At 41.0% G+C, this 27995-nt stretch overlaps 1 protein-coding gene across 1 annotated transcript; it reads left to right on the forward strand.

Moving 5' to 3' along the window:
* Positions 1-240: 240 nt before the first annotated feature.
* On the forward strand, positions 241-27968 carry DCBLD2 (discoidin, CUB and LCCL domain containing 2). Its single transcript, XM_053456934.1, has 15 exons — positions 241-514; positions 10384-10611; positions 12468-12605; positions 16021-16072; positions 16402-16474; positions 17113-17246; positions 17717-17757; positions 18134-18349; positions 19268-19392; positions 19977-20124; positions 20659-20784; positions 22099-22192; positions 24266-24315; positions 24632-24766; positions 27201-27968. Exons 1-15 carry the CDS (start codon positions 436-438, stop codon positions 27641-27643), a joined length of 2082 nt encoding a protein of 693 aa, XP_053312909.1. The 5' UTR covers positions 241-435; the 3' UTR covers positions 27644-27968.
* The last annotated feature ends 27 nt before the right edge of the window (positions 27969-27995 follow it).

Here is a 27995-nt window from a genome sequence, read left to right on the forward strand (position 1 = left end):
CATAATTATTGAAAATTCCTTTTATATAGATTCGACTTCCCGAGAACAGAAAAATATTGCAATAAAAATGATATTTATTTTAATAATAAAATCAAATAACACTCGCTCCCCAATCTACTATTTGCACTAAACATTCATTTAAGCGCGGGAATCTGGGGTGGGCGGTGCCACGTATTGACATCACTTCTCCGCCGCCAGTCACGTAGGCGAAGTCCATGGCGCATGCGCACTGGGGGGGAAAAAAAAAGGAAAAAAAAAAATCTGGCTGAGCAGCTCTGTTACCCACCGATCTCAGCGCGCTCTCCCGGGCTCTTGGTCCGGTCACATAACGGGGAAAGCTGTGTTGTGAACGGCGCACGCAGTCGCCGTGCCGCAGGTTTAGCTCCTTCCCCGCGTGGGACGCGGGATTACTGGGGAGCTTGCGGGACTGCGGGGATGGTGAGCAAGCAACTAGCCCTGGTGCTTTCAGGCTGCATCCTCTCCTTTCTGCTCAGGAGTACGAGGGCTCAGAACGGTAAGAGTTGGTGTTTGGGGGGAGGTGAGCTAAAGCGTGCGAACATGTCTGCTTAGGACTCTCCACGTAGCGCTGGAAATTGACTTCTCAGTTACCATTTTTAGGATGATGGGTGTTGCAGTCCTGTAATAACAATCAGTGCCATTACCCGTCTCTCGTGTTTGGGTTAGAGTACAGCCTAGAAGTCGGTGGTAGTGAGGTATGTGTGGCTGCTGCAGAAGCTCTTGGTGCTCAGCGGTCTGTCTGCTGTTGTGGTGAGTTCTCTCCGTAGTGTAAATAAAGCAGCAGGGTAGGTGAATTGGTGCGGATCGTGCATTATAAGGCAAGCAAAGCAAGAGCTGTTGTAGGTATAGTTGTTGACCAAGTAGCACCGTAGGCAAGAAGCCCCTTTTTTGCCCCAAACATGGACACGCCGTGTCATTTTATGCTCCCTTACAGCGCTATTTTCTACTCATTTGGGGTGTTTTCTGAGGAGACTGCTGGTGCCTTCCTGGTCAAAGTACCCCTCAGAGGCTGTTATGTCTTACGGTGTGAGGTAAACAACACGGAGTGACTAACGCAAAAGCTTTGAGTCAATCCGATACGGGGAACCTGCTTGCATTAAACGCATCATTCCCTCTAAAATGCCAGCCTGAGAAGGAGGGTGGAATTCCACGCCATTAAATATAACTGTGATTGATACCATCACATTTAATACATTGTCTTTAGCTTGCTTGGCCCGTGTCGCTGGAATGTGGGCATTGGCCAGAATGACTGCTGACCACATCTGCTTGGCTACTAAAGCTATTGAAAACCCACTTCTTGTGCCCTGACGGACGGTAGTCACTTTCCATGTTATACTGTGATGTGTAGCAGCCTTTTGGCACCGTCATATCTTGATCCCATGCAAACCATGTAATAGGGGATGTAAGCGTACGTTTGTTGGCATCCTTTAGTCCAAGGGCCAATGGTGGCGTTAAGACTCTTTAGGGGTAATAGACTGTACCTGTCTGTTGTGTATATTGTCTGTTGCAGTGTTAATTGTTACCCTCCTCTATTGTAATTTGTGGTTACACAGAATCTTAGGGCACTTTATGAACAAAATGTAACATTGATCACCTTGAGTGAGGGGGGGGCTCCTATGACACAAAACATGCAAAAAAAAAAACAGTTTTAAGAAAATGTTACCATGAGGCCGAATGCCGCGTTATTATACTAGTTTGGTGAGTGAAGAGTAAACAATCATTTTGTAAATAGGATGCGCTGGCAGCAAGTACTAAATACCTTTAATCTCCGTACGAGTTTCTTACGTTTTCCTAAATCCAATGTGTTTTTGAAGAAATGCCGTGAAGAAGGCTTTCGATTGACTGCGTTTGATGTTGGCCGCTCTCAACAAATCCCAGGAGCAGGATGGTCACATCTCCCACAATGTGATTGCTTTCTGCTGTCTAATATTGATCCCTAACAAGAATCCTTGTTGCTCCAGGCTGCTGAAGTCTATACCGGTTTGCCTGCCTCTGCGTTGTGGCTTCTGAGGGGTTAAAGCCATATGTTTTGCGAGGTCCCTGCGCTGGTTTCTGACCTTCTTTGCTGAATATTAATCAGTAACAGACATGCAGTGTCCTGCTGTGCGCTGCCAAGTAAAACAGCGAGCTCTTCCCTGACCGGACAGGCCTCTGGCGCTCTGCGGGATCGCTGGGGTTCCGTGTTCCTGAGGTTATTGTACTCCCTTCCCCCGCTTTGTCTATTAGTTGCATATTGTTGGTGGCTTCAGTTATATTGCATCTGTCTGTCAACTGGTATTAAAAAGGAACTTTACCACAACTTTGTCATTAAGGGGTTAAAACCGGGTAGAAGAAAGAGTGTATTCGTGTTGGAAGGGATGCCCCGGAATCGTCCCTGCGGCTGCTTCTCGAGTCGGCCGCGCAGAATCTCTTTGTCACTTGGCCGTAACCGTCTTCCGCTGGCCGGCTGTTGGTTGTGTTTGAGGGAGGATTTTCAGCAATGCTGCTAGAAGTCAGCCGCGACTTACATTTCATTTCATTCCATCGTGATATTAGACGATTCTAAGTCTTTCGGGCCTTCATGTCACATTCTCATTTAATTTAAGAAAACTGTATTTTGTTGTGAATGATCAGAATTGATGAGATTAACATCTCTTTAAATGATTCTCATGTCGCCGTCCGCTATTTCTTTCACTAAGTGATGTTAATTATATTTACATACACCAGAAAATCCTATGCAGAGTATACGAGTCTTTTAAGCTCGCGTTATTCCTGTGAACCTATGGAATATGTTCAGGTTTTGTTAAAGTCTCTTTATGGATATAATGTATTATACCTGGATTTTCTCCCAAAATGACATAAATCTGCCAATCCTATTACATTTTTGATAAGGTCGGGTGGGTTTGTACCCGACCTTATTGCGAATCCTTGGAATCCTACGACGTATACCGAGTTTAGGAAGAAGCAAGATGTGATTGAGGGCATTTTACCAGTTCTATCAGGTTTTGGGTTGGTGGCTGCGGGGGCCGCCCCTGGTGGGCCTGTGGTGGCCGCTTTGTGTTCAATAACAGAACCTCTACTTGAAACAGAAGACAGAAAGGACACCAGAGCAGCAGCTCAGTGCCAGGTGTTGTGGGTGTACTTTTGCAACCAGCGGTAAACAGAATATCATTTTTCAGTATATTTTCTTAAAATATACTCATTTTGGTGTTTTTTTTTTAAGTTTTATAGTGAAGCAAAAGGAACTGTATTCTGCAGACATGTCTGTCATTTGTAGAGCAAGAGGATAAATAATTGGCAAATTAATGTAAAACTGCTTGGAAAAAATCTTGCTCAAGCCAGCTGCGATGCATTTTTTTTGGCAAGTATGTTGGTATTACAGAGCAGTGCGAAGACTTTGGGCTTTCCTTATCGGATATGTTTGGCAATTTCCACTTTTATTCCTGTAATTTATTCGTACTGTATATCGTATACAAATATTTGGGCTTTTTGCCAGTTGTGTCATAAACAGTTTTTCAAACATTCCTTTTTTTTTTTTTGCTTCATCCATCTGGTGATTGCATGTAAACAAATCTTAGGTTTATGATTGATTATTGCAAATAGCATTGGAAATTGCAACCAGTTTAATCAGTCAGGTGGCCATAAAACCGATTTATAACGATGTGTTTATCAGATTTGTGTGTATGTATATATATATATATATAATATATATATAATATATTGCAATTGTTTCCTTTTGAATCTCTAGGATCACTAAATGTGTTTGGAGGGGGAGACGGACTCCTGGGGATTCTTGCTTCAGGACTTCACACTTTGCATCCCCTGCAAAGGGCCGGGGAGAGTGGCTAAATGATAACGATGATTCTGAGTGATCTCTCCATAAACTTGCATGTACTTGAGTGACGGAGTGTAACTTCTAAGGTGAACGGGTTTCATGTTAATCTTCCCGACAGACTTAAAAACTGAATGTATGTCCAATTAAAAAATAAATGAAAAAGTGCTATCAACTACTGAAATGTTAAATGACACACAGGCTCTATATGGATAAATACCCCTTACTATAAACTGTGTACTCAACATCAAACCACTTTCAGGTGTAATGAATTGTAAGGCGTCTGCAACGCTTATAGGAACAAGACGTCACTGGGTTTGCGTTGCCTCGTAAGCCTCCATACGTTACACGTCGGGTCTCTTGTGCAGAGATTACTGTGAGTTTCAGCTCCGTTCTGCCCGTGTGGGGGTATCTGTCTGCTGTGCAGATGGAGATTCTTACTCTGAAATGGCACAAAAAAGCAAAACTTTCATAGACTCCTGAATGAGGGCTCGCCATAGGAGACGCCATTAAACATGACGTATTTTGGATGAACTGGTCTCTTGTATTGCCCGCCCGTTTGTAATTACTGGGTTAATGTCAAATGTTGGCCAAGATTTGGTTTGAAAAACGAAACAGGCTTATGTCTCAATGGAAGAGCGGGCTCCTGATTTTGTCTGGTTTGTTCTTTTAATACCAGTAAAAGCAAGGAACATATTGCCCATATTGCAGATTTACCCAAAAGAAGGGCTGAACCTTTTAGCTGCCAAGCCTGTTGTTTTGACTCCCTCATATTTGCAAGTGTCTCGACATGAACTCTCCGTGATCCCCAATGAAAGTGGATCGCGGACCCTCACAGAGAGAGTCTTTTAGAGAATATAGCTAAATACGGCAGGCTTTTCGGTGACCTTTCGAACAGCTCTTCCATTAAACAGTAAAAGGCCGGGAGCTGCAAGCCTCCTCCTTGTTTATACGGATCGTCCTCGCTGCGGGAAGATTACAGCCCCGGGCTCAGCTGTTTACTCCATTTGTCCGTCCTCAGAAGTGCCGCCAGATTTGTGGCTGGTTCCTGTGATTAATGCTGATGCAGGGTTAGAAGCAGAGGGGACATTAATTATGACCCCCTCTTAATGACTGCTTATATGCGTTGATGTCACTCATTTCTTGGAGTTTTGAGATGCTTTTATACCAATGTATCTCTTATTTATTATATTAATAATCTATAATTTATTTATATAGCGCCAACAATTTACTCAGCGCTTAATACAATACATATATTCAAGGGGAATTGACAGACTAAGCGATACATTAGGTGGAGAGAGTCGCAATCTTGAGGTAACTCGGTACCTTTTTCTAGAGTTCCTTCGGGAGCATCACAACAGAGAGCGGTTCTGTCTTCCAAGGTACGGCAGGTGAACTTTAATACGTTTTCTGCCCTTAATAGATGGATGACTGCTCCCTGTGTTTTATTTTCTAGGCTTCCTGGTGGACTTCCTTTCTCTCTCCCAATCATAGGGTGGTGGAAGAAGCATTTAGTATGTCGTTGTTCTGTTTCAGGTGATTCTTTATGGTTACTCCTTGGGATAGTTTTCTGGATCATGCAGCGGTATTCCATGGCGTGACTGCTGGAGGCAACAGCCCGCTTTCCCACTGACTGGGCTTTTCTTTCACTGCAGTTTAACAGATGTTCCTACACGTTGTGGATAAATAGTTCCCAGATAGCAGCCAAACTCTCCCGAGACGTGGGATCTTTAATGTTCTGTTTTGTGCGTGTAAGTTGTCATAGTTGGGACACAGACGTTCCGCTGCCGTAGTATTTAAACACAATGCAGCACCAATGCAACTATTCCTTGTTTACCTGCCCTAAAAGGCAGATCTGTTCTTTCTGATATATTGAAGGATAAACTGGGAAAGGGAATTCCAAGGTAAGAATTTCCAAGTTATTTTTGCCCAGTAATTCAGGTGAGCCGAGTCTACCAGTCCTGGACGTCGCCCAGTATGGAAGACACTTTTTTCTTTGATAACATCTGGTAATTTTTTTTGTCTATTTATCTAGTACCAACGATTTAGAAAAAAAACACATTTGTAGAGAAATTCTAAATAGAACGTTTATTCAAAAAGTAGTTGTGTGGAAAAAATACTCCAACCAGCAAAAAATATTCCATTGGCTGCTCCCGGAATAGCTTTTCAGAAATATGCCCAATGTTTGTGCTGGATACGCCGAAGACCCTTCTGCGTGTTCCCAAATCCAATCTCGCCTCTGCCAAGGATGCAGCCATGACCGCCTGTGCGTGTATTTGGGTGACGCTCCCACCGGAACCTTTTGTGAGGCTCGCCATGGTTCAAAGATGAGCAGACATCCTGCTGATTTGGCTCTTGGTACTTTCTCATTCTCCACTTTCTCCGTTACTCTGTTTTGTTAAGTATTGAAGGGAAACTGAAACCATGTCTGCTTTTAGCGTAACTAAATTAATTTATTAACATTTTGGAGGTATTTGGCATAGAGATACTTTTTGACAAATAATGGTATCTGCAGGTCATGTCCTCTCTTAACATCACAAAGGTTGCTTAAACCAATCGACAACCGATGTCCGAGAGATAACTGCTGCATGCGAGTACAGAGCATTAACACGGCTGCTCTCACAGAACACGTGAAGCGGCTGCTAATTTGTACATACTTTTTATTTAATATACAAAACAGTGACATCGATCTATTTATTGTTCTCAATTTTAGCAAATACTATTTGGGGAATTATACTGATCTTCTTTTTAAATGTTTTCATTCACTTTTTCAATAAAGCTAACTTTGTCCTCCTAGAACCTTTATTCCTAGCATTTTCCCTCGGTTTTGATAATGAAGATTGCATACATACTGCGGTGAGGGAGTGAAAGTGCACTTTTTCCCCCCCTTGCTTTAAATGTATATCCATCTGGAAAGCAGCGACACACAACTGGGACAGGGTGTGGAGTGTGAAGCATGCAGCTGTCTTGGATGTTTGATAAGAATATAAAGGGGCTGTCTAACATGCTGTAGTTGGGCGTCGTTGTACCTCATGGAATTGTTTCATACTTCAGAAATCTGTTTTTGGAATGTTTTGGCTAATAATGGAGTTTATTGCGCAAATAGCCCCTCTGGTCACACCCCTCCAAACGCTGGGTTCGTCTGGGACCCGGTAAAACATGAGGTTTCTTTGGAGGTGGAGAGCGGATCTATTCTCCTCCTTGGGAGTTCCTTACTGTTTTGATGAACTCGTGGCCAATATGGCAGAGCTAGTAGGTAACTGTTTCATAAAATACATTATTGATGCAAACAATGTCTGTTGTCTTTCATAGTTTGTGCAGAGATGCCCGTTGAGCTTTTGCAATTGATAATAAATGGGTCGTGGATTCGATATCCCGTTTTGCTTCAGTTCTAGTTTCATCCTCAGACCTGTCTGACTCCATTCTGCTTTTTCATGCTGCTGAATGGGTTTTTTTCTGTTCCTAAACAAGGAACATTCATGTTTCGTTGGCGTCTATAAAGTGGACCTTTCACTTATTGTGATCTTTGTTTATATTTTTTTTTGTAGTTTAATAATTTTGATTTCTTCTTTAAATAGATACAATAGAAATACAGCACAGGCAAATATGCACACTTGAGCATTCATCCGCCTGATCTTCGCTTACCTCATCGATCTGTATAGTTGGCAGAGTACCAATCACAAGTAGGTTAAAGTGTTTTAGAGAAATGCTGCTTATTTACTTTCCTAATAGCTAATTAAATACCCAAGTGACTTGAATTTAATTTGCTCTCACCACAGCCTACGTAGACTTAACCATTTGAGTGCCAGATGCAGCCGGAGCAGATGTCTATCTGTTTTGTGGCTCCTGTGAAATTTATAGGGGCAATTGTAAGACCTACATAGCAGATTATACTGAATCAGGGCAAAAAAATCTAAATGCCAGAGCTCTGTAATAGCGGCCCTTCAGCAGGGTAATAATTCTAAGGTGTGGATGTAATGAGTAATTCCAGGAATGTGCATAGCGTGTAGTCCTAGGACGCACACTGTATCCATGACCCTTTTTTGTTCAGAACATTGAATATAAGGAAGGAGATGCTTCCTGACAGGCAGAGTCCAAAAAAGAACTTGGAGTATTTTCTATAATTAGAGAACCTGTGTAAACCGTGAATATCATTTGGGGAAGAGAAGAAAGCAAATCTACTTTCATTCATATAGGAGAAATGCAGGCTTCTGAAAGTATTCGTTTAGGTAATTTCCGGAGTAGAGCTCGTGGATTTGGTTTCGTGCCAACATTCCATTGTGCGAGTCCCGAAGCGGTAATGCACAGGCGCTTCTGCACTGCCCAGCCTGCTTTCTGCATGCGCTGGATGATCCTAGACATTCTTTTAGCACCTAATTTAACCATCTGGTTCCGTGTAACGGTATTTTAGAAAGTGTATAAAAGTTACTAAATTAAAAAATAAGAAAAAAGCACTTTGTAGACGGCGTGTAGTAAATAACCACGGAGTCACTGATATTTACATAGAGAATGTTGCTAATACTGTCACTGGCAGAATCATTGATGACGATGTACTCTGTGCTTCTTGTTGAGAAGTTATAGCACAAGGATGATGGCAGTCACTATTGTTATTATGGCATCTGGCTTGTAGGTTTTGTATAGCCCTTTTTGTCTATGTTTTTAATGCGGGGGTCCTACAAGCCGCCCCGTACAGTGTTAATGCTGAGTAAGCTTGGGGCTTGTTTCCTTATGAAACTCTCGTGATTAGAGGCAACCTTTCCAACCACCCTGCCCGGGGCTACGAGCCGAGTAACATGTCTAATGACAAGTTAACCCTAGGCGTTTCCAGAACGGACATTCTCGAGCATGGCTGGAGAAACAATAGTACCATTGACTCCAGTAATGTGTTTACAGGGAGGAGCATTTAAGAGAATAATGAAGCCTATAGGGAAATCCTGAAGAGCTGCAGAACCTATACAAAGGAATTGGCTGTCTGAAGAAGACCTCGCTCCCAGATTCGGCGAGCAAATATTTGCATAATGCTCTTGAGGAATGAAAAACGATGCGTCCATAAACCTGTGTGTTGCTCAACTTTTGAGGTCTTCTTAGTTTAACAGTTTCCTGAAGAAGGTCCCACAAAGTTTTTAACCTTAACTGTATCGTAAACCCTCATAATGAGCCCTGTTCTACAGCCACAGAAACCTAGACACGTCAAGCAGCCTCCTTTCTAGCACTTTGGCAGAACTGCAAGCACATAATTCGACAGCAATGCGAGTTTTGTAGAGCGATGGTGAAGGTGAACGCCGAGCCGTCTGCAGGAACAGCCCGTTACTCCTGCTTATTGTACCGTTTTTGCGCTTTAGGACAGAATTGCTCTTTACGCATCACCGCTGTGTGTAAAAGTTGCCTGCCGACGTCTTGCTTTCCCACGCATGCAGGCGGTCCGCGGGGAGAGAATCGCATCCGGCCGTACAATTGCATTTCCAAGCAGATGTATAAAAATAAAAAGTCAATATCTGAGAAATAACTGTACTTTGTTTTTTCTTTCGCTCAAGAAGAGGCCGTCCGTCCCGTCTACAAATTCAGTTGTTGGGAAGCAGATGGCATTCTGCGTCTAATATTCGAGGTGTTGTTATTGTATTTACTTTACACCTAGGTGTCTAGTGGGTAGTTTCCTGCACCATTTGGCTTTAGGTTTCTGCCAGTTTAGTTGCTGTACGAGTGTGAGATGATAACACGGGTATAAAACTGGTCAGACACGCCAGACTCTTGCCCTGAAGGCTGTCTCCTCTCGTTGTATCAGGACTGTCTCCCCCAGCTGTTTTCGTGGCGAAGCTTCCTGCCTTTTACTGCCTGTAAATAGTGATTTTAACCTTAATTGGAACCAGGGCTGAGGACAGTGTAATCGCTTAGGGTTTGTTTAAAGTCACCCTCCAAAAATCAGCAACTCCTCCATGCAGTAGAAATAGGTTAATGGAGATACCTTTCCCGTTCGTATACACAACATGGAGTTTTAGTATTAGCAGTTATTTATATAGCACCAGCAGATTACGCAGTGCTTCTTACAAAACAATATATTCAGAGGGTCTGACCAAACTAGACAATCCCATGCGTTAGGGGGCCCGGCTCACACTCTAGAGGATTTGGGGAAAAAGTGACGTTTGCACAATACTCATTTTCCCAGCTCTGACGGCCGCTATCAACGCAGACAGCACATTTCCCGCTCTTTTATTCATGTTGATTTTCAGGATTTATGAGAAAATACTCCTGAAGTAGTTTTTTTTTGGTTTTTGTTTCATGTGGGGCGAGTTTCTTAAGAAGATTTTTTTGGTTGTCTCGGTTTAGCTCCAATTAAAGAGGTTTCTGTGTCCTGTATGTCGACTGTTGCTTTAAAAGCCATCGTCCGTGTCCCGTATACTGCTGCCTTGACGCTTGTAAGCGTGCGGGGTTGTGATTAAATTCTGCGTCCGTACCAGCGTCACCTCAATCTTCTACGCAGTCAGACATGCTGGGATTCTTACAGTTTACTTTAGTTGATGTCATTCTTTTTTCTTTTCTGTCTTTTCATGTTACAGGTGACGGCTGCGGTTACACGTTGCTTGGACCAGAGAGTGGTACGCTTACATCCAAAAACTACCCCCAGACCTACCCCAACAGCACCGTATGTGAGTGGAAGATCCAAGTCAGGCCAGGAGATCGCATTCAGCTAAAATTTGGAGACTTTGATATTGAGGACTCTGATTCTTGCCATTCCAGTTACTTGAGGATTTATGATGGTTTTGGTGCCACGAGGAGTGAGATAGGTGAGCTCTAGAATTTTGTCCTTGTTACTTTTTTTTTCTTTCCCCAGGCTGCATTTTTAAAGAAAGATCAACATTTAAATTATGATCAGCAGTTTCTGAAATATATATGGATTATGGGCAATTGCAACTTCTTGGCTGTGCTGTTAATATTGTGTGTGAATGTATTTCTATAATGCATGTTTATTAGATATAGTAATAGTACCAACGTGATTCCGTTATATCTTTACATATAGTTTTGGGGTTTGTAAGTGGCCTGAATGTTAAAACCAGCTGTGGTGCTAGTATCAGACAGTACGTTAAAATGAAATGCTGTACTGAGGCGTAATGGTCTGTTACGGCTGATCTTAACGCTTTTAAATGTTGTATTGGCCGACTGGATGGAGTAATATGTTCTTTACATACATGTTCTGAAGTTAATCTTTAATGCAAAACATGATCGCAGTAAGTGTGAAATTGTAATTGGATCCTGCATTCTTACACCAGCTTAATTCCCACTAAGTTTATATACGAATACAGCTTCATGTGTAATAAAAAAAAAAACAAACAAAATAATAAAACTTCCTGAGCGAGAGCTGCCACGGATGTCCGCCTCCATGAAACCAGCAGCTTTGGATGCACAAAACCATCAGTTACTGGAAGAAAAGCTCTAGGAACAATTTTTGTGACACGTGGGGGATCTCGTGTGAGCCCTGTCTGGAAATATCCCGGTAGCCGGTGTTGGAGATGGGCGCATGCACATTGCTGAGCAGGAGGAGCTTATGGCCAAATGCATCTGTGTATTAAAGTACTCAGAGTATGGGGCTGACAGATACAATAAACTGTCCAATACATACGTGATTTAACCCTGTTAAAAGTGTTTGTATTCTATGGTATTTTTTGGTAGCTTGCTCTGCTGCCGGCTGTGTTTGGCCCGTAGCCTCCTGTGCTGTTTCACGTTTTGTGATTTCTGTAAATACAGAGTTGGAGGAAACGGTTTGCTTCGATTTACCGGTAGCAGCAAAACCCCTCTCCTAATCCTTCTGTAAAGTAATAAACACACAGAGCCTTACATGGCAAGGAACTCGGCGCTGTATCCAGCTCGTTGGATCCTCTTCCCGTCACGCTTCACACGGGGTTTCTGTACATTGTAACTTGTGCATCGTTCCTACGTTTCCAGAAAGTGAGACGCATTGGGAATTTTCTTTCTGCTATTTCCAGCATGTGACCTTTTGTGTAGTTTATATCTAAAATGATATGTGTTAAATTGCCCCGTTTCTAACGGTTTTTCACATTTTGTGTTTGCCATAATGGTTTCTTGCTTATTAAAAACCTGCTGTGCGGGTGTTGTGCCCATTCAGCCGTCATGGAAGAGCTGTGATCACATATAGTCCATCGTGCTAGGAATAGTGTGCTGTTAATATTCATGTTAAAGCTAAAGAAAGCCATCCACCTCTCCCCAGACACATTGATTGATTTTTCACCTTGTAGCTCTGACCCTTCATACTGACACTGGCCATGTCGCTGTAGGGAGCGCCTGCTCATTGTACAATAATCAAGTTTAGTTACTGTATTTTTATAAACTCTGGTTATAGACAAAACTGCTTCCCAATACAAGTTTACAGCAAAATTACTCGCTAAATGACACTGAAAATACGACTGTTTGCATATAACACCTGTGGAATCGTCACGCAGGTACACACATTAAAGTTACTAATCTTTATTATTTATTTATTTAAAGAGTCACTATATGTTCCAATGCATAGAAGGTCTGCCAGTTTTTGTTACTTAAACATTTAAACCCCAGTTATTTAAATTATGTACAGTTTTGAGGAGTCTTTGTTACTGAATGGATCTCATTTCTTGTCCTCTCTCTAAAGCTAAATATTGTGGCTTGGCGCTGCGACCAGAAGACAGAATTGAATCCAAAACACACGAGATCACTGTGCTTTTCATGAGTGGGATCCATATTTCAGGACGCGGATTTCTTGCTTCATATTCCACCACAAACAAAACAGGTATTAATTAAACTTTTTTTTTTTTTTTTTTTAAAGATCTGTATTGATTGTGTGTGTGTGTGTGTGTGTGTGTGTATAGATAGATAGATAGATAGATAGATCTGCCAAACCCAGATTCATCCATCAGACTTCCAGATTGTGAAGCGCAATGCCGAGCGTTGGCTGGAGTGGTGTAAAGCCGCGCTCTGGATGATGAATCGTTGCTCCAGAGTCCAGTGACTGTGCTTTACATCGCTCCAGCCAACACTTGGCATTACGCTTCACAATTTTGCATAATGATCCAGCCATTGCGCATAACGATCTTCAGATTGCGTGCAGCTACTCTGGCATGGAAACCCATTTCATGAAGCGCCCAACGCACAGTTATTGTGCTGATGTTGCCTCCAGAGGCAGTTTGGTACTCTGTACTCTGTAGTGTCGGATGCTACAGAGAAAAGGCAACTATGCTCATCAGCACTCAGTGTGTGTGTGTGTGTGTGTGCTCACCAGCACTTTGTTTCTGAGCTGTTACTCCTTGATACAGTTCACAAACTGACTTGTGGCAAATGCTGTATCCTATGCCAGTGTCACTGAGCTCTAATGTACGACCCATTCTTCTGCCAATGTTAGTCTATGGAGATGGCTGTCTATCTGCTCAAACTCAATAATCTTTGGTCACTTTTGTAGTAGCTGGAGGTTCAGTATCGACAGCAGAGTGATTTAATGATTTGCTGTCATTGTTAATCTCTCTGATATGTGAGAACGAAAATATTCTGCACACCGGTTTCTGAATGAACAGTTAATCTGTCAAAAAGTTGCTGTTGTGTGAGCCACGAGTCAGATGTAAATGAGATATTGTGTGTGTAATGTAATTATATATATATGTTTGCACAGATTTTCCACGTCGCTGTATCTGTAGCTTCCTCTGTTTTTATTGCTCTCTCTGTAATCTGGAACTCGACTTTTCGTATCTTTTCCGAGAAAGCAGCTGTTTATTTCCTCTGGTGGGACCGGCTTCTGTAAGGCCCATGAGATTTCTCGTAAGAAACCACTTCAGGGCTGTCCTCTTCATAACCAAGATTAATCTTGTTTGGAGAAATTAAGTGCACACAATGTTTATAATGTGTGTGTTTAGTGCACTGTCCTTATACTTTTATACGTTCCCCAGGTGTAAATTTAGCTTCCCCATTGACACACGTGGTGTGGAAGGAATTCCTTAAGACCTGTATCTGGTTTTAGTTTCCATATAAATATCATTTTATTGTAGGTTTGATTCTCTGTGCAGTCTGTGAATCTCAAATAGTTTCGTTATTTTAATAAAATATGTATATATATATTTGTTGTATTGATGTTATTCCCTGGGGAGAAAAAAAAATCCCCAACAGTGCAGCTTGTCCTGGTGAACGTAAAACCAGCTGATAACGCCAAAGAATGCAGTTGTCTGGTAGCTGCTAAACTTGAGCTGAGCCAGAAGACTTGGAAGTTTACTGAATTTGAATTGTTGCTATTTTATATTACTCCAGCAGACTCTGAATGTTAGAATAGTCGATAGACTGTTACTGCGCATGTAGAGATTTATCATTCTGTTTAATAAAGGCTTTAATAGAGCATTGCATCATTTACAAGCCTGAAATTACTTAATTTTTGTAACCTGCTTCTTAGGTTATCCGTAAAAATGTGTATGAAATAACTCCTTCAAAAATAGTTGAAGTTAAACCATAATTATCTCAATAGGCATCTTGCTTTCTTAAGTTGCAGTTGTTATTCGGAACCTGTGTCGAGGTGTTCCTGAAAATGTCTAACATCCGTATTGTTGTTAATGTCTGAATACGAGTAACCTCTCAGCTAATATCAGTATAGATAGATATCCTGGAATTTTGTTACATGATTCAGGAGGAGATATTATTGGAAGTTGTGTTTTTTTCATAGAATTAGACATTCACTACCAAGGGGATTTGCTTTACTGTCACAGAGACCCACAGGAGCCGCTACCTGCGTGGTCTCACCAGGACGTGAGGGGGCCGTGAGAAGATTATTAGATAAACCAGCTTTGCAGAGCAACTTGATCTTAACCCCAAATCTTTTTACCCCACAACTCTAAATTTAATCTGCCGCCAAGTACAATTTAAGGTCTTTAAAAAAAATGAGGCTTTGTTAACCCCCTGAGCTGCTCATACTATTTAGGCACAATGCTTAATACAAAAAATAATGGTAAAAGATGATGTGCAAAAAATGGAGCACAAAACAACCTTTTTACTTTGTCTCTGGGAGACGCTCATTTGGCGTACTCTACGTTTACAACACTTAATGATTTGAGTTGTAAAACCTGGCTGCAAAGTCCTTGAAATGCTGAACACCCCTATCCGATCACTAGATAACCTATTATTAGGCCTCGTTTAACCTCCTCCTGTCATGTCGCTATCATTCTGGAGGGCACACTGTCGGCACACAGGGAATCTTAATGTTATGATTCTACTATGAAAACACAACCGCGTTTTATATAGCATAACTCTGAAGATGCTTGGTGCTGCGTCCCCTGTGAGAGCCCAGTGTCCGGTCCCCTGTAAGACTTTATGGCACCCAGGACATCTGGCGTCCTTTGAAGATGCCCTGCTTTGTTTCACTGATTGTATGGTGGAGTCTGGCCAGGTCTTCAGTTAACATTTATGGCAGGATCTGGCCCAAGAGAGTTACTTTTTTCGTTTATGCAAGATGCCGTGTTAACTCTTAAATATAGGCATTTTTTATGACACCTACCAAAGCAAGCTTTCCTTTATCCCATGAAGTTTTGGCCCCATGTTCCATTCGTTGTCCCACCTATGATCCTTCCATAAGCACACATTATGCTTCTGTTGCACATTCTCCTTCCATCGGGCTACCTTAGATGCTGTTTTCAGCCAGTAAATGAGCTGTGAGAGCAGGCACGAACCTACAGTTAGTGGCGCCTGGTTGCCATATTTTGTTGCCCCCCCCCCCATGACTAACATGCATACATAGTAACATGCAAACTCACTATAACACACACACACACACACACACACACACACTCTTTCTCCTGCTCACCCCTGACTTCCAACACCATACACAGACACACATGCTAACACCCTACACTAATGTACACTTATTCAATACAGTAACACACACATACTGACACTATTTGCAAATCTAAGGCAGTAGTAAGAGAAACAAAAGGAGGGGTGACCTGTCACCACTGCCTCCCTACCACCGTCGGGTCACATAACATGCTACTGACACCGGCTTCATATAGAGCAGAGAGACCCAGCCCAGCGTGTCAGTGCCGTACCTACCCCACTCCTCCCTTATGGCAGGCCTGCTGTGTGACATGTGCTATGTCATGATATTTTTAAAATGATCTATATCAGAGCCTTTGTGTATTAACATTTATTTTATATTCTCCTACCTTTTGTTATTTTAGATCTTATTTCTTGTTTGGAGAAAGCCAGCAGGTTTTCTGAGCCAGAATATAGGTAAGACATGCATTTCTACAATACTTACTTATTCTGTTGTGGTTTTTCTTTTAACATCTTCCCTCCCTGATGTTTAAAAATGCAGCTTAATATATGTTCTATGTGTCTCATTCCATTTCACTGAAGTGTGTATATGTGTGTATATATATATATATATTAGCTTGCTTTGCATTCAGTGGCAGAGCAGAGAACATCCTAGGTGATTATCCATACAGCAAATGTGTCTCCAGCAGGTGGAAAGGGAGCAATCCAGACAGGTCTTATCTGCCATCATGTTCTGTGTGTCTTTAAATCAAGCCTTTTTCTGTTTCCTTTTCTATTTCTATTAGCAAATACTGCCCAGCTGGTTGTCTGACACCATTCGGGGAGATTTCAGGAACCATCCCACATGGCTATAGAGATGTAAGTACCGACCTGCATTACTGGAAAAAAATCTGGAAAAAAAACTAAATCCAGACCACAAAAGTAAACAGGGAAATAACATTTTATCACATTTTTACATACAATATTGTGCAAGAAAAATGCATGGATAATAAAGCTAGACCTGTGAAGATGTTTACTTATTTCAATGTAATGTTACATCCAGTGGCATATTAACGGCAGTTGCTGCCCTGGGGCCAACCTAGACTTACCATGGGGAGAAGGTCCTCATTCGAAGGGGGTCATCTTCTTGCACATCGCTGGGAATTGAGTTCACATTCCAGCCCTCCCCATTAGTTCACCTGGTGAAGATCCTACTGAGGTCTGCAAAGACCTTCAACATATAGAAGGGTGGTCTTCAGTCTCCCCATCCGGCCCGTACAAGCTGCAGGACATTAGTGAGCCCGTACAGGGGCTAGAACTGCAGCTGAGACTACAACTTCCATTATTAAAACTGGAGTTTAGGGTTGTTGGGGTAGTTGCATCTGAGTGTATTCACCTCCATTTAAGTTTCTTGTATGAAGTTGCTCACGCGACAGGCTTCTTTAAGCAGTGCATTTGAGATCCATGCCGTATCTCTCAATCAGCTAATCGTATGGCCTGTTTACCTTCCTTTGCAGTCCTCGTCGCTGTGTATGGCTGGTGTACACGCTGGAGTGGTTTCTAATGCACTCGGCGGACAAATTAATGTGGTAGTCAGCAAAGGCATTGCGTACTATGACAGCTCTCTGGCAAATAACATCACATCCACGGTGTAAGTATTGGATCTTCTAATTGTTTTAACCCCTGAAATGCTGCTGTAGAACAGGTATTTTAGTGCGGAGTCCGAGTGCAGCCTCACAGTCCATACACAATACATAACACAGCAGCACAAGCACCCTGGAAGGAATCACTGAAACATTGGAAACATTCTGCAGTGCGAGGGGAAACTAATAGATTGATATGATAGCTTTAAGCCTCACCTAAGTGATTACACCAGTTAACGAAACAGTTCAACATTTAAAAATTACTACTCGCCACATTTTCTGTATCAAAGGATACTTGGCATTTGAGCAAAATAGCATTAGAGTCTTTATTTCTAATCGGTCATCTTTGACACTGAAATAAATGCACTTGGTAAAAATAAGATGCAACATACGTTTTTAGATATTCTGTATGGATATGGGATGGAATCTGCTGGCGCTCTTTTGAACCGTTCTTAATTTATAAATCTTTTTCTTGCAGTGGGTCATTGTCAGCAAGCCTCTTTACTTTCAAGACAAGCGGTATGTGTTTTGTGTTCATCATTGAAAGCATAGAAAGCAACCATTTAAAGTATAAGTAGTGGCCATATACCAGGTTGTCAAATTGTGGATTTATGGGATTATATACCAGAACTTTATGACAAATTAGGGTTATCCTAAACTTCCTCAACATAACAAAGGCACAGCCTCTAGATAATCATAATGAGTCCCCCATTAGATGGACCACAGCTCTTCCCAAATAATTAGGGCCAATTTAGGTGCAAATTTTTCTAATTTTCTTTGTCACAGGGATATGTGTGAGGGAGCCCATGTAACAGTCGTGGGAATTCAGAGACATGCCTGTTTTAATGTATCTTGCTTCATATAACTATTAAGAAATAATTCTTATGTTGTGTAGGGTGCTATGGGACTCTAGGAATGGAATCTGGTGTAATTCCTGACTCCCAGATAAGCTCTTCCTCAGTCCTGGAATGGACCGACCACACGGGGCAAAACAACGTATGGAAGTCGGACAAAGCAAGACTGAAAAAGCAGGGGCCAGCCTGGGCCGCGTCATTCAGCAATGAGAAGCAGTGGCTTCAAATTGATCTGAACAAGCTGAAGAGGATAACTGGTGAGTGAACGTTATGATATACACAGGCTTCACATTCGCTTATGGGGAGCTTGACATGTTTAGAAACGTTGCGTACAACCCTTAGCCAAGAAGGACCGGCATATTGCATAATAATTTACGTGCAGTTATCTGTAATGATTTCATGAACTTAGGAGGGAACTCCCTTAGGGAGTATTTTTTTATTATTTTTTTATTTAGAGCATAATATCCAGTGCCACTAATACTTTTTTTTTATTTTTACAAAAACCTGGTTTATCTTCCTTTATCTTCAGAGCTGGAGGTGGCCATAGTTGTCAGTCATGTGACACTGCCTGCTCAAACACCACACTGCCGATTCTTCATGGCAATGTTATAAAGTACAGTCCTTCGTAGACTTTCATTTAACCGAATATCCCTTTCTATTGGCCTTTCTATTGCTTTCCACAGGCAGTAAGATAAGGAGTCTCAAGGTGTTTGCCTGTTACATTTGCTTAAGGTAACAGAGCTAAAATACATACAAATGGTTAATATACATATTGTAGAAACACTTGAGCTGTTTTATACCGTTGAGTCCTCTTAGGACGTACCTATATGTTCTTAAAACCTGTGGCAAGAAGCCCATTAGGATGCACAGGTTATAATTATTTTTTATGTATTTTTACGATTTAAAAAGACCCTACTTCTGAACAAAATGATTTGTGGGGGTTCAACAAATAAGGAAAAGGGAAGTCATGCTTTAACAAACATATGATAAAAATGTCAAAACATGTTGGTCTTTTTGGTTATGAAAGCCCCATAGGATTGAAGGGGTTAATAAAGAAATGGCAAGCTGTTTTGAAAAGGTATATTTAATCTGATGCTAGTTAAACTGCTCCCCTTTAGATTTGTGTAAATGCTGGTATTGCTGAACAAAGTTTTTTTTTTTTCTTTTTTTATTAGGCATCATTACAACCGGATCCACCATGTCCAGCTTCAACTATTATGTCTCCTCTTACAAGATTCTGTACAGCGATGACGGGACCAAGTGGACGGTATATAGAGACCCCAATGTGGACAAAGACAAGGTAATGCTTTGGTCACCCTGCATTTGCAGTTCTGAAGCTGCAGACGTGTGTGATTGTTAGCGCTGTGCGCTGATTGTGAGCAATGACTTTGTGTGTTTTTGTACTAATAATGGTGTACAGAGATTTGTGTGCATTTGTTATACGTGAAGATGTATCATCCACCCACTTTATTTTCCCAGCATCCTTTGCTGCCCCCTTGCATACACATTGTGGTTCACAGAAATGGCACAGCTGGCGGTCACTTTTACGTTTTCGTGGTGTTCCTTTTTTTAAATGCATGCGAGAATTCGGCGGACTCTCCATGTGCGTTTGCCCCTTCTCCGGTCTCCAGAGATTCTGTCCTGCTGAATGCATCTCCCTGCACTTGACATACTATCGTCCTGTCAGCTCCTATGCTGCTGATGGGGGTCTTTTGAGACCCTTCTTCCAAGCTCAGCAAGTGCTTTGTTGAGTGAATTTTTTTTAAACTTTTGAAATAAAAGACCTAGGGTAATGTGTCTGTTGTCTGTGCTGTACCCAGAACTCTGAGCTATGACAAAAAGTCTCAAAGATGTGTATTTTAAAGATTCCATCTGCTTTTCTAGATATTCCAGGGAAACTATGACTATTACAATGAGGTTCGCAATAACTTCATTCCTCCGTTTGTGGCTCGCTTTGTGAGGATCAATCCTGTAAAGTGGCAGCAGAAAATCGCCATGAAAGTGGAATTGCTTGGATGTCAGTTTAATGCCAGTAAGTGCAGGATTACCATTCTCTCTCAACTCGTCTAATAATCTGCAGTCATTTGTTGCAGGGAGACACTGTTTTGCAGGATATTTTTCCACTTTTTGTGTAATACGGTTACATAAAACAATGCGCGTTCATATGCCTGATCTGCTTGAACTTTCTTTTGAACCATTAGGTCTTTTCATAAAAGACCTAATAGTTCCGGAAAACACAAAACATGGGATATGTATCACACTTCTTGCAGTTCTTTACTCCTTATGTTCTCTCCCACAAATTTTTGCATTGAAAACTGTATTTTTAAAAACCTGCCACTCGTGAAATTAAAAAAAAAATAAAAATAAATAAACAACCTCTAGTCCAATATATGCATTAATAAAAATCTCCTGACAGATAACGGGGTTCTCATTGTCTGCTTTAAACTGTTTTCAGAATGAGGGAATTAAGTTGTTAAAGTTTTTAGAAGGTTGGTCTTTGTTTTGAGTATAAATGTGTGAAAGAAATACCATGGAGTTATCTCACTATTTGTCATTTTATTTTTAGTTTTGATTCCAAAAACTGTTCCTCCACTTTTAAACCCACGTGCCAAACACGTCCCAACACATATAGAGAAGACCACCTCTCCCCCTGAGATAAAGAACACGACAGTGACGCCCAACATTACCAAAGGTAACAAATTCCCTGACCGATGATTCTTGGAGGCGGCAATCTCAGCTTCTTTTCTTCTGAAGCAAGCATCGTTGGTCTGCAATCACATTTGTTTTGTTTGTTTATATCCCTGTATTGGCTAATCTAACCCACACATCCTGTAAAGTAAAAAAAAGAGTTCGTATGGATGACTTTCCTACGGTTTATTAAATGGAAATGATGCATGGTGTAACTGCAGCAATAAGACGTTGTGTTAGGGAAATTATTTCTTCTCCCCGCCTGGATCAGTGAGAGCGAGGAAACTTTCTGTTTGCTGAAAACGCTTAGCTCTGCCTTATGTCAGCTGTTCTAGCTGCCGGCTCCCGTCAGGAATGCAGAGGCTGACATCAGAAGGTTGTGAACTCTCCAAACACTCCTATGACTCACGCCGAGAGGACGCAAAGGCTGAGTCTGTTAACTATTAGGCTGCTAAACGCGTTACGCAGCCCCCGACACATTGAAGGCTGTTTTCTGCATGCTGCCTATTGAAGTCAAGTAGAAAAAAAAATACAGAAAGCCGCCTGGCCTGTTGGCCCTAGGAACGGGACTGTTCAGTCTGATCCTCGTCATTTCAAAAGGCCTCTGAATTAGAAGCAGCTGGAATGCACATTTAAATAAGACCAGTGCATTTCTCTTTAAAACAAATTATCGGAGAGAAATCTTTTCTCACCACACAATTTTTCATGTACGGAGTCCTGGCATTTCATGTAAGCCAAAGGAACACAATAAGGTCACACGGGATTGCACTTTTCTGTGTCTGCACTAGTAAGCGACATGCATTTGCATGTATTAAACCCCTTACATCCACAAAAGTGATGGTGGCAAAGGAAACGTAACGTGATAAATTAAAAAAAATTGGCTTGTAGTAGTCCACTACGTGTGTAAATTTACACACGCAAGTGATAGAGCACACCAAGGACTTCTGACAGGAGACAACTTTATGGCACACTGTGGGCATCACAGATGTCGACGATTCAGCCCCTCTTATCAGTGTATTTAAATTGTTAGGAAAAAATAAAATAAAAAAAGTAAACAGATAAAATATCTGTTTACGTGTATGCATGAATATACATATAAATACGCAGGGTAAATGTGCAACTTTCTGTAACCGTTCCATCTCTTGTATTTATTTTTGTAACGAGTTTTCAGCAATGTGCTCTGTTTTGTATGTGCTGTGAATGATGTGCTATTGTTACACTTGTGACCCAGAAGATGTTACTTCTTCCAACACCTACACAAAAATGTGTTCAGTGACCGGCGTGTAAACTGCTGTGTTCTTGTTTAAATGGATTGCAGATGTTCCGCTGGCAGCCATCCTGGTTCCTGCGTTAGTCATGGTTCTCACCGGCTTCATACTGGTCTTAGTCTGCATCTGGCACTGGAGAAACAGGTTAGTAGTTCTACTTGGCACTTCACGCAATATTTGGGGCATTGATTTTCCATGAACCAGACCATTAAAAATCAAATTATTACACTTACATGGTTTATCCGTATGGGAGAACATATGTCTAGCATCCAGGCATATGTGCTGGAATACATGATATATTTAACACTTTGCAGGTCTTATGTGTGTGAAATGATATTGCTTTTTCATGGTGGATCTCAGTACATTCTGTTCATATCATAGTATATAGTTTTTTAGGTTCCAAGGTTGCAAAAGTATACTAATACTAAAGAAAAACATTTCCTTTATTTTTTTCTTTTTACCCTAAATTGCCTTTTTTACACTGGATTTCTACCTTTTAAGTACTGTATACAGCAATGTAGCTTTCTTCCAATAAAATTCCATAGACTAACCCCCTTTTTTTTTTGTCAACGTGTCTGGGTGATTAAGACATTGAGCCATACTTTTGTCTACCACAAGGCAGTATGATAAGGAGTCTTGGTGTTTGTCTAGTAGAACACAACTAAGACATACATATGACTAATACGCAACTGTCTGAAATAGGCTGTGTAAAAGCTAGGACTAGTTTTAAATAGACAGCACCATTTTAACGCAGTACTCTTTTTTTTTAATATAAATGGTGGGAGTATCCCTTTAAAGGTTGCTATTTAGCATATATGTTGAACCGCTTGTTTGAGGCAAGTTTGTTGAGGTCTCTACACACTATAACTGGGTTCTAGTTTCCACGCTGACTGTTAAAGGTCTACCACAAGGAAGCACAACTCTAGTGCTGCGAACAGGCCATGGGTTCTGGCGGTATAACCCCAACTTAAACATGTAGTTTAATGTCCACTTGAGATTGCTGTCCTCAAATAGTATATCCAAAACATGTGGCCTGTTTGCGATCCTGGAATACTGAAGTTGTGCCAGTGGGCATCTATATGTAAGGGATTCTAGATTATGATTGACTGTCTTGTGGAAGGCCTGTGCATGGACAGTCTAATGGAATCTTATAACCGGGGGAATAGTTTGATCCTGTTGGTCTCAGAAGCAAGCTCCATAGAATCAAATATCACACGTTTTTTAGTTTCTAAGATGTTTGAAGCCCAGTTGGACGTGGGCTGTTTTAATGGATCATTTTGTAATACTTAAGGAATTCTTTTGCAGTTAGACTTCCGCCCATTGCCTGCAGTTGTTTGCCTAAAATGTAATTGATAATGCATAGATGGAGTGGTCAAAACCCTATTTTCATTGGGATGGATTCACTCTATAGTGTGCTCAGTATCAGGTTTGTGGATAATTACCCAGAGTAATTACCCATACATCTCAATACCCCAGCACTTCTGTGGATCCAGCGTAGTGGTCAGGAAATTTCTAAAGTCATAGCGTTTTTGTTTGGAGTGAGTTTAGGTATTGGCCAAGTATGACAGCCTAACAGACGTGCGTTTACTGCCTCGCTCAACTAGCACGACTATAAGAACAGAAGCTTGCCTGGGTGATGCTGCCAACAATGAACAGAATTAGTCCCTTCACACTGGCATAGCAGATTGTCGGTTTATATAACTGACCCTTAAAATACTGAAAATATATTTATATATCTCAAATGAGAATGTTTTAATTGCAGGTGTTGTCTGTGTGTATATATATATATGTGTGTGTGTGTGTGTGTGTGTGTATGTATATATATATGTATGTATATATATATGTATGTATATATATATATATGTATATGTATATATATATATATATATATATATATATATATATATATGTATATATATATATACATAAAACCCACACACATATTACAATATATAAAATGTACTAAAATATATAAGAATATACAGAATAGGGGGCATACAACCTAAATAAACATAAGTCTCATTGGGTTAAAGGGCAAAGCAGTCCCACTGATTTAGCTCCTTGGTAAGCAATAAAGCCGTGAAAAACGACTGATACAGTGGGGCTCTAAGCAATATATGGCCATACAGCGTGACAGAATCCCCAATATTTTTATATATATTATATGTAGATAGTATGTTTGAGTGTGTAGATTTATAATCGATTTGTTTACTGCAGAAAGAAGAAAGCTGAAGGAACCTATGACATGCCTTACTGGGATCGTGCAGGTAAACTTTCAGTAGTAACGTTGCTGTTCTTTCTAATGTGACTTCATGATCAAGCTTCAAAGATCTTCACTTCTACAACTGATTTAATTCAAAGTGAGGTGCAATATTTATATATGAGAAGTGGTCACCACAGCCCTTGGTTGCATTCTGGTTTCATGGGTCAGAGGGAAACTACTTGTCCTCTATGTTGCCGTATCTACAAACACATAAAACGAAGTACACAAAAGCCTTCTGCTTATCTACTTTTAGAGGAATCTTTACTTGGTGCCTTTTTTTTTTCCCTACAACCCATGACATCTCTTCCATTTCGGTAAAGGCTGGTGGAAGGGAATGAAGCAGTTTCTTCCTAAATCCGTGGAACATGAGGAGACCCCGGTGCGGTACAGCAGCAGTGAAGTGAGCCGTCTGAGACCAAGAGAAGTGGCTACCATGTTACAGGCGGAGTCTGCAGGTACTGTTTTAATGGAGAAATGTTATATTATAGGGTCTCTCAGGTACTATAATTAAGACTTTGAGATTAAGGACATGTTGTTTTAGATATGTAGATGTAGTGATGACGGGAAACTGGCCCATCGAGGCTACTTATTAATTTGGCATCTTTTTAATTCCTTTGCATTGTTTGTACTGCTTCAACTGGAAATCTGTTCCAGCTATAAGGAAATGTATAACATTGCCCTGCGCTGCACCTCTTGATCTTTAAACCATTGATTCATGTATTTTGAACTTTATTTTTTTAAATATAGGGCCCTATAAAAATAAATGCCTGTAAAGTAAACATTTGTAACAGAGAGACGGCAAGTTTAATCAGTGACTATGAAACAGTTTTTAGAAAATGCACCCAAATCTATTAAGCCTTCCCCTAGGTGTTCCAAGGACCTAACATACAGGTCATATATCTATTGAATTACATGTAAACAAGTCACCAATATATTTTCCTTTTAACCCCTTAACGACAATCCCCGTACATGTACGGGGTTGCCGTGCAACGGGTTAACGACAATGCCCGTACATGTACGGGCTGCCGTTAAATAGCTGCATCGCCGCGATCGCGGCGTTTTCGCCGCGATCGGCGGCTTTGCAGCATCCACGGAAGCCTCCCAAGTGAGGCTGACCGTGGATCCGGGGAGGGCAGCCCTTGGCAGCCCTCCCCGGAAGAAAAATGGCCGCCGCCGCACCGATCATGAAAGATCGCGGCGGCGCCTGGCTAAAACAGCTTAGGAAGCGATCTGAATCGCTTCCTAAGCATAAATGGTGTTACTGACATGCCTCGATATCGAGGCATGTCAGTAACACTACCCCCCTACCCCGATCACCTTGTGATTGCTCCGAAGAGCAACCACAAGTGCCATCATGTAAATGACGTTGCCGTCATTCACAGGATGGCATTAACAATAGAAATGAGTTCATAGAGGGTCTATCCAGACCCTGTTGTGAACTCTCGAGCTCCTCCTGCAGGTTGAATGCAGGTACTGCATCCAACCATGCAAGGTCAATGGAGCCCAGCTCACTAATAAGTGATTATTAAAAAAAAAAATAAAAAAAATTAAAAAAAATTTTTTTTTTAAAAATGTTTAAAAAAAATAAAAATAATATGGTAACATATAAAAATCCCCACTGTCACCAAAAAAAAAAAAAAATTAATAAGCAAGTCCTAAAATTCTTTATCTTTATAAAAATTCCAGCATGGAAAGAGTTAAAATATTGGCATTACAAATGCCCATAGGGTGTCTCGTATTAAAAAATGCATGAGTGGATGGGATAAATTGAATTGGCCGGGTTCAAAGGTGTCCCAAATATGGGACATGGGGGCAGTAGGATCAGATGTCTAAATGGCCAAAAAATACACACCTCACAAAGGCGGCCTTTTACCTCCCAAATAACCCAACAAACCCATGCATGTGGGGTATCACTGCGCTCAGGAGATGTTACTGAACACATATTGGGGTGTTGTTTGACAGGGACATATACCGGGAGCGATAAATTTATGCCTGAAGTACAATGTGTGTGAAAAAAATACAAAAAAATTTACTACCATAAAGTTTCACAAAGGTTGGTGGTAAAATTAGTGCATGGAAAGGGTTAAATTACCAGCATGTGAAATACCTTGGGGTGTCTAGTTTTTAAAAATATATGACTTGATGGGGTAAATTGCATTGGCCGGCTTCAAAGATACCCGAAATGGCACATGGGGGGAAGAATTACCAGATTTGGAAAAAAAGGTTTTGAAATAGCAAAACGCTACCTGTACTTATTGCCCCATAACGTGCAGAAAAAAGCAAAAAAACATAAAAACATTGGGTATTTCTAAACTCAGGACAAATAGTAGAATCTATTTAGCAGGTTTTTTCATTCGTTTTTGCAGATGAGTAAAAGTTTTTTGTTTAAAAAGTGAGAAAAAGTAATTTTTTAACAAAAAATCCCCATATTTTATCATTTTTTTATAGTAAATTAGATGATATGATAAAATTAATGGTATCTAAAGAAAGCCCTGTTTGTCCTGAAAAAAACAATATATAATATGTGTGGGAGCACGAAATGAGAAAGAAGAAAATCACAGCTAAACAGGAACACCGAAAAATGTTAAAATAGCCATTGTCCCACAATATACTACGAGTAATAACCCCTATTGTCCTTAAGGGGTTAAGGGAGACCCATAATCTCCAATGTCTTGTTTAGGCTTTGATTTTTTTTTTTTTTTTTTTTTTTTTGCGGCAGGTTCCCTGTTGCTCCTAGAGATGTTTTTTTTTTTTTTCCTCTTAGACTTTTTATTCTAAAGGGATGTACAAAACCAAAACATTAAAACAAAGGCTAAAGTTCCAAATCCTATGTGGCTTGTCATGGCTATATAGAAATTTAACTTTTTTTCCTTCTATTTATCTTGCCAGAATACGCCCAACCATTGGTAGGAGGAACAGTTGGTACCCTTCATCAAAGATCAACTTTTAAACCAGAGGAAGGGAAACAGCTGGGTTTTACAGACTTTGACTCGTATAACGCTACGGACCAGGAGATATATCACGCTTATGCGGAACCACTGCCTACAAGTGGGCCAGAATACGCCACACCTATTGTCATGGATATGTCTGGACACCCTGCTGGAACCATGTGTTTGCCTTCAACATCGACATTTAAGGTTGCAGGGACACAGGCACCTCCGTTGGTGGGGACTTACAATAAACTATTATCTAGGACGGACAGTTCAGCCTCTACACGGGTACTATACGACACTCCTAAGGGGACTCAAGGGCCGAGTGCTGTGGAGGAAATGGTGTACCAAGTACCGCAGTGTGTTCCACAGCCAACGGCAAGCAAGGACGTGCCTTCTTAGGTGGTGCGAGCGTCTCTACGAGCAGACGGAGAAAGACCGTGACAACAAAATGACTGTTTTATACGAATACGTTGCTTAAGGTGTAAATGTCCTTTTAAAAGAGAGCAAAGTAACTTGTTATCACAAAGATTTAAGTCGACAACAAATATGGGCCAATATGTTCAAGCTTTACACGTAACACTAATTTACTGGACCATATCAAATGCAACGTTTCACATGCGCAACCACTGAAACAAATTGTTTCTGTGTATGCACATACAGCTGGCAGGAGTCCTATACACACAAATGCACACAACTGAAATAAAATTATTTCCCAGACTAAAAACACGTGGTAACACTTTGTAATTACATT

Source organism: Spea bombifrons, chromosome 2 (genome assembly GCF_027358695.1).
Source record: "Spea bombifrons isolate aSpeBom1 chromosome 2, aSpeBom1.2.pri, whole genome shotgun sequence".
Lineage (NCBI taxonomy): Eukaryota > Metazoa > Chordata > Amphibia > Anura > Pelobatidae > Spea > Spea bombifrons.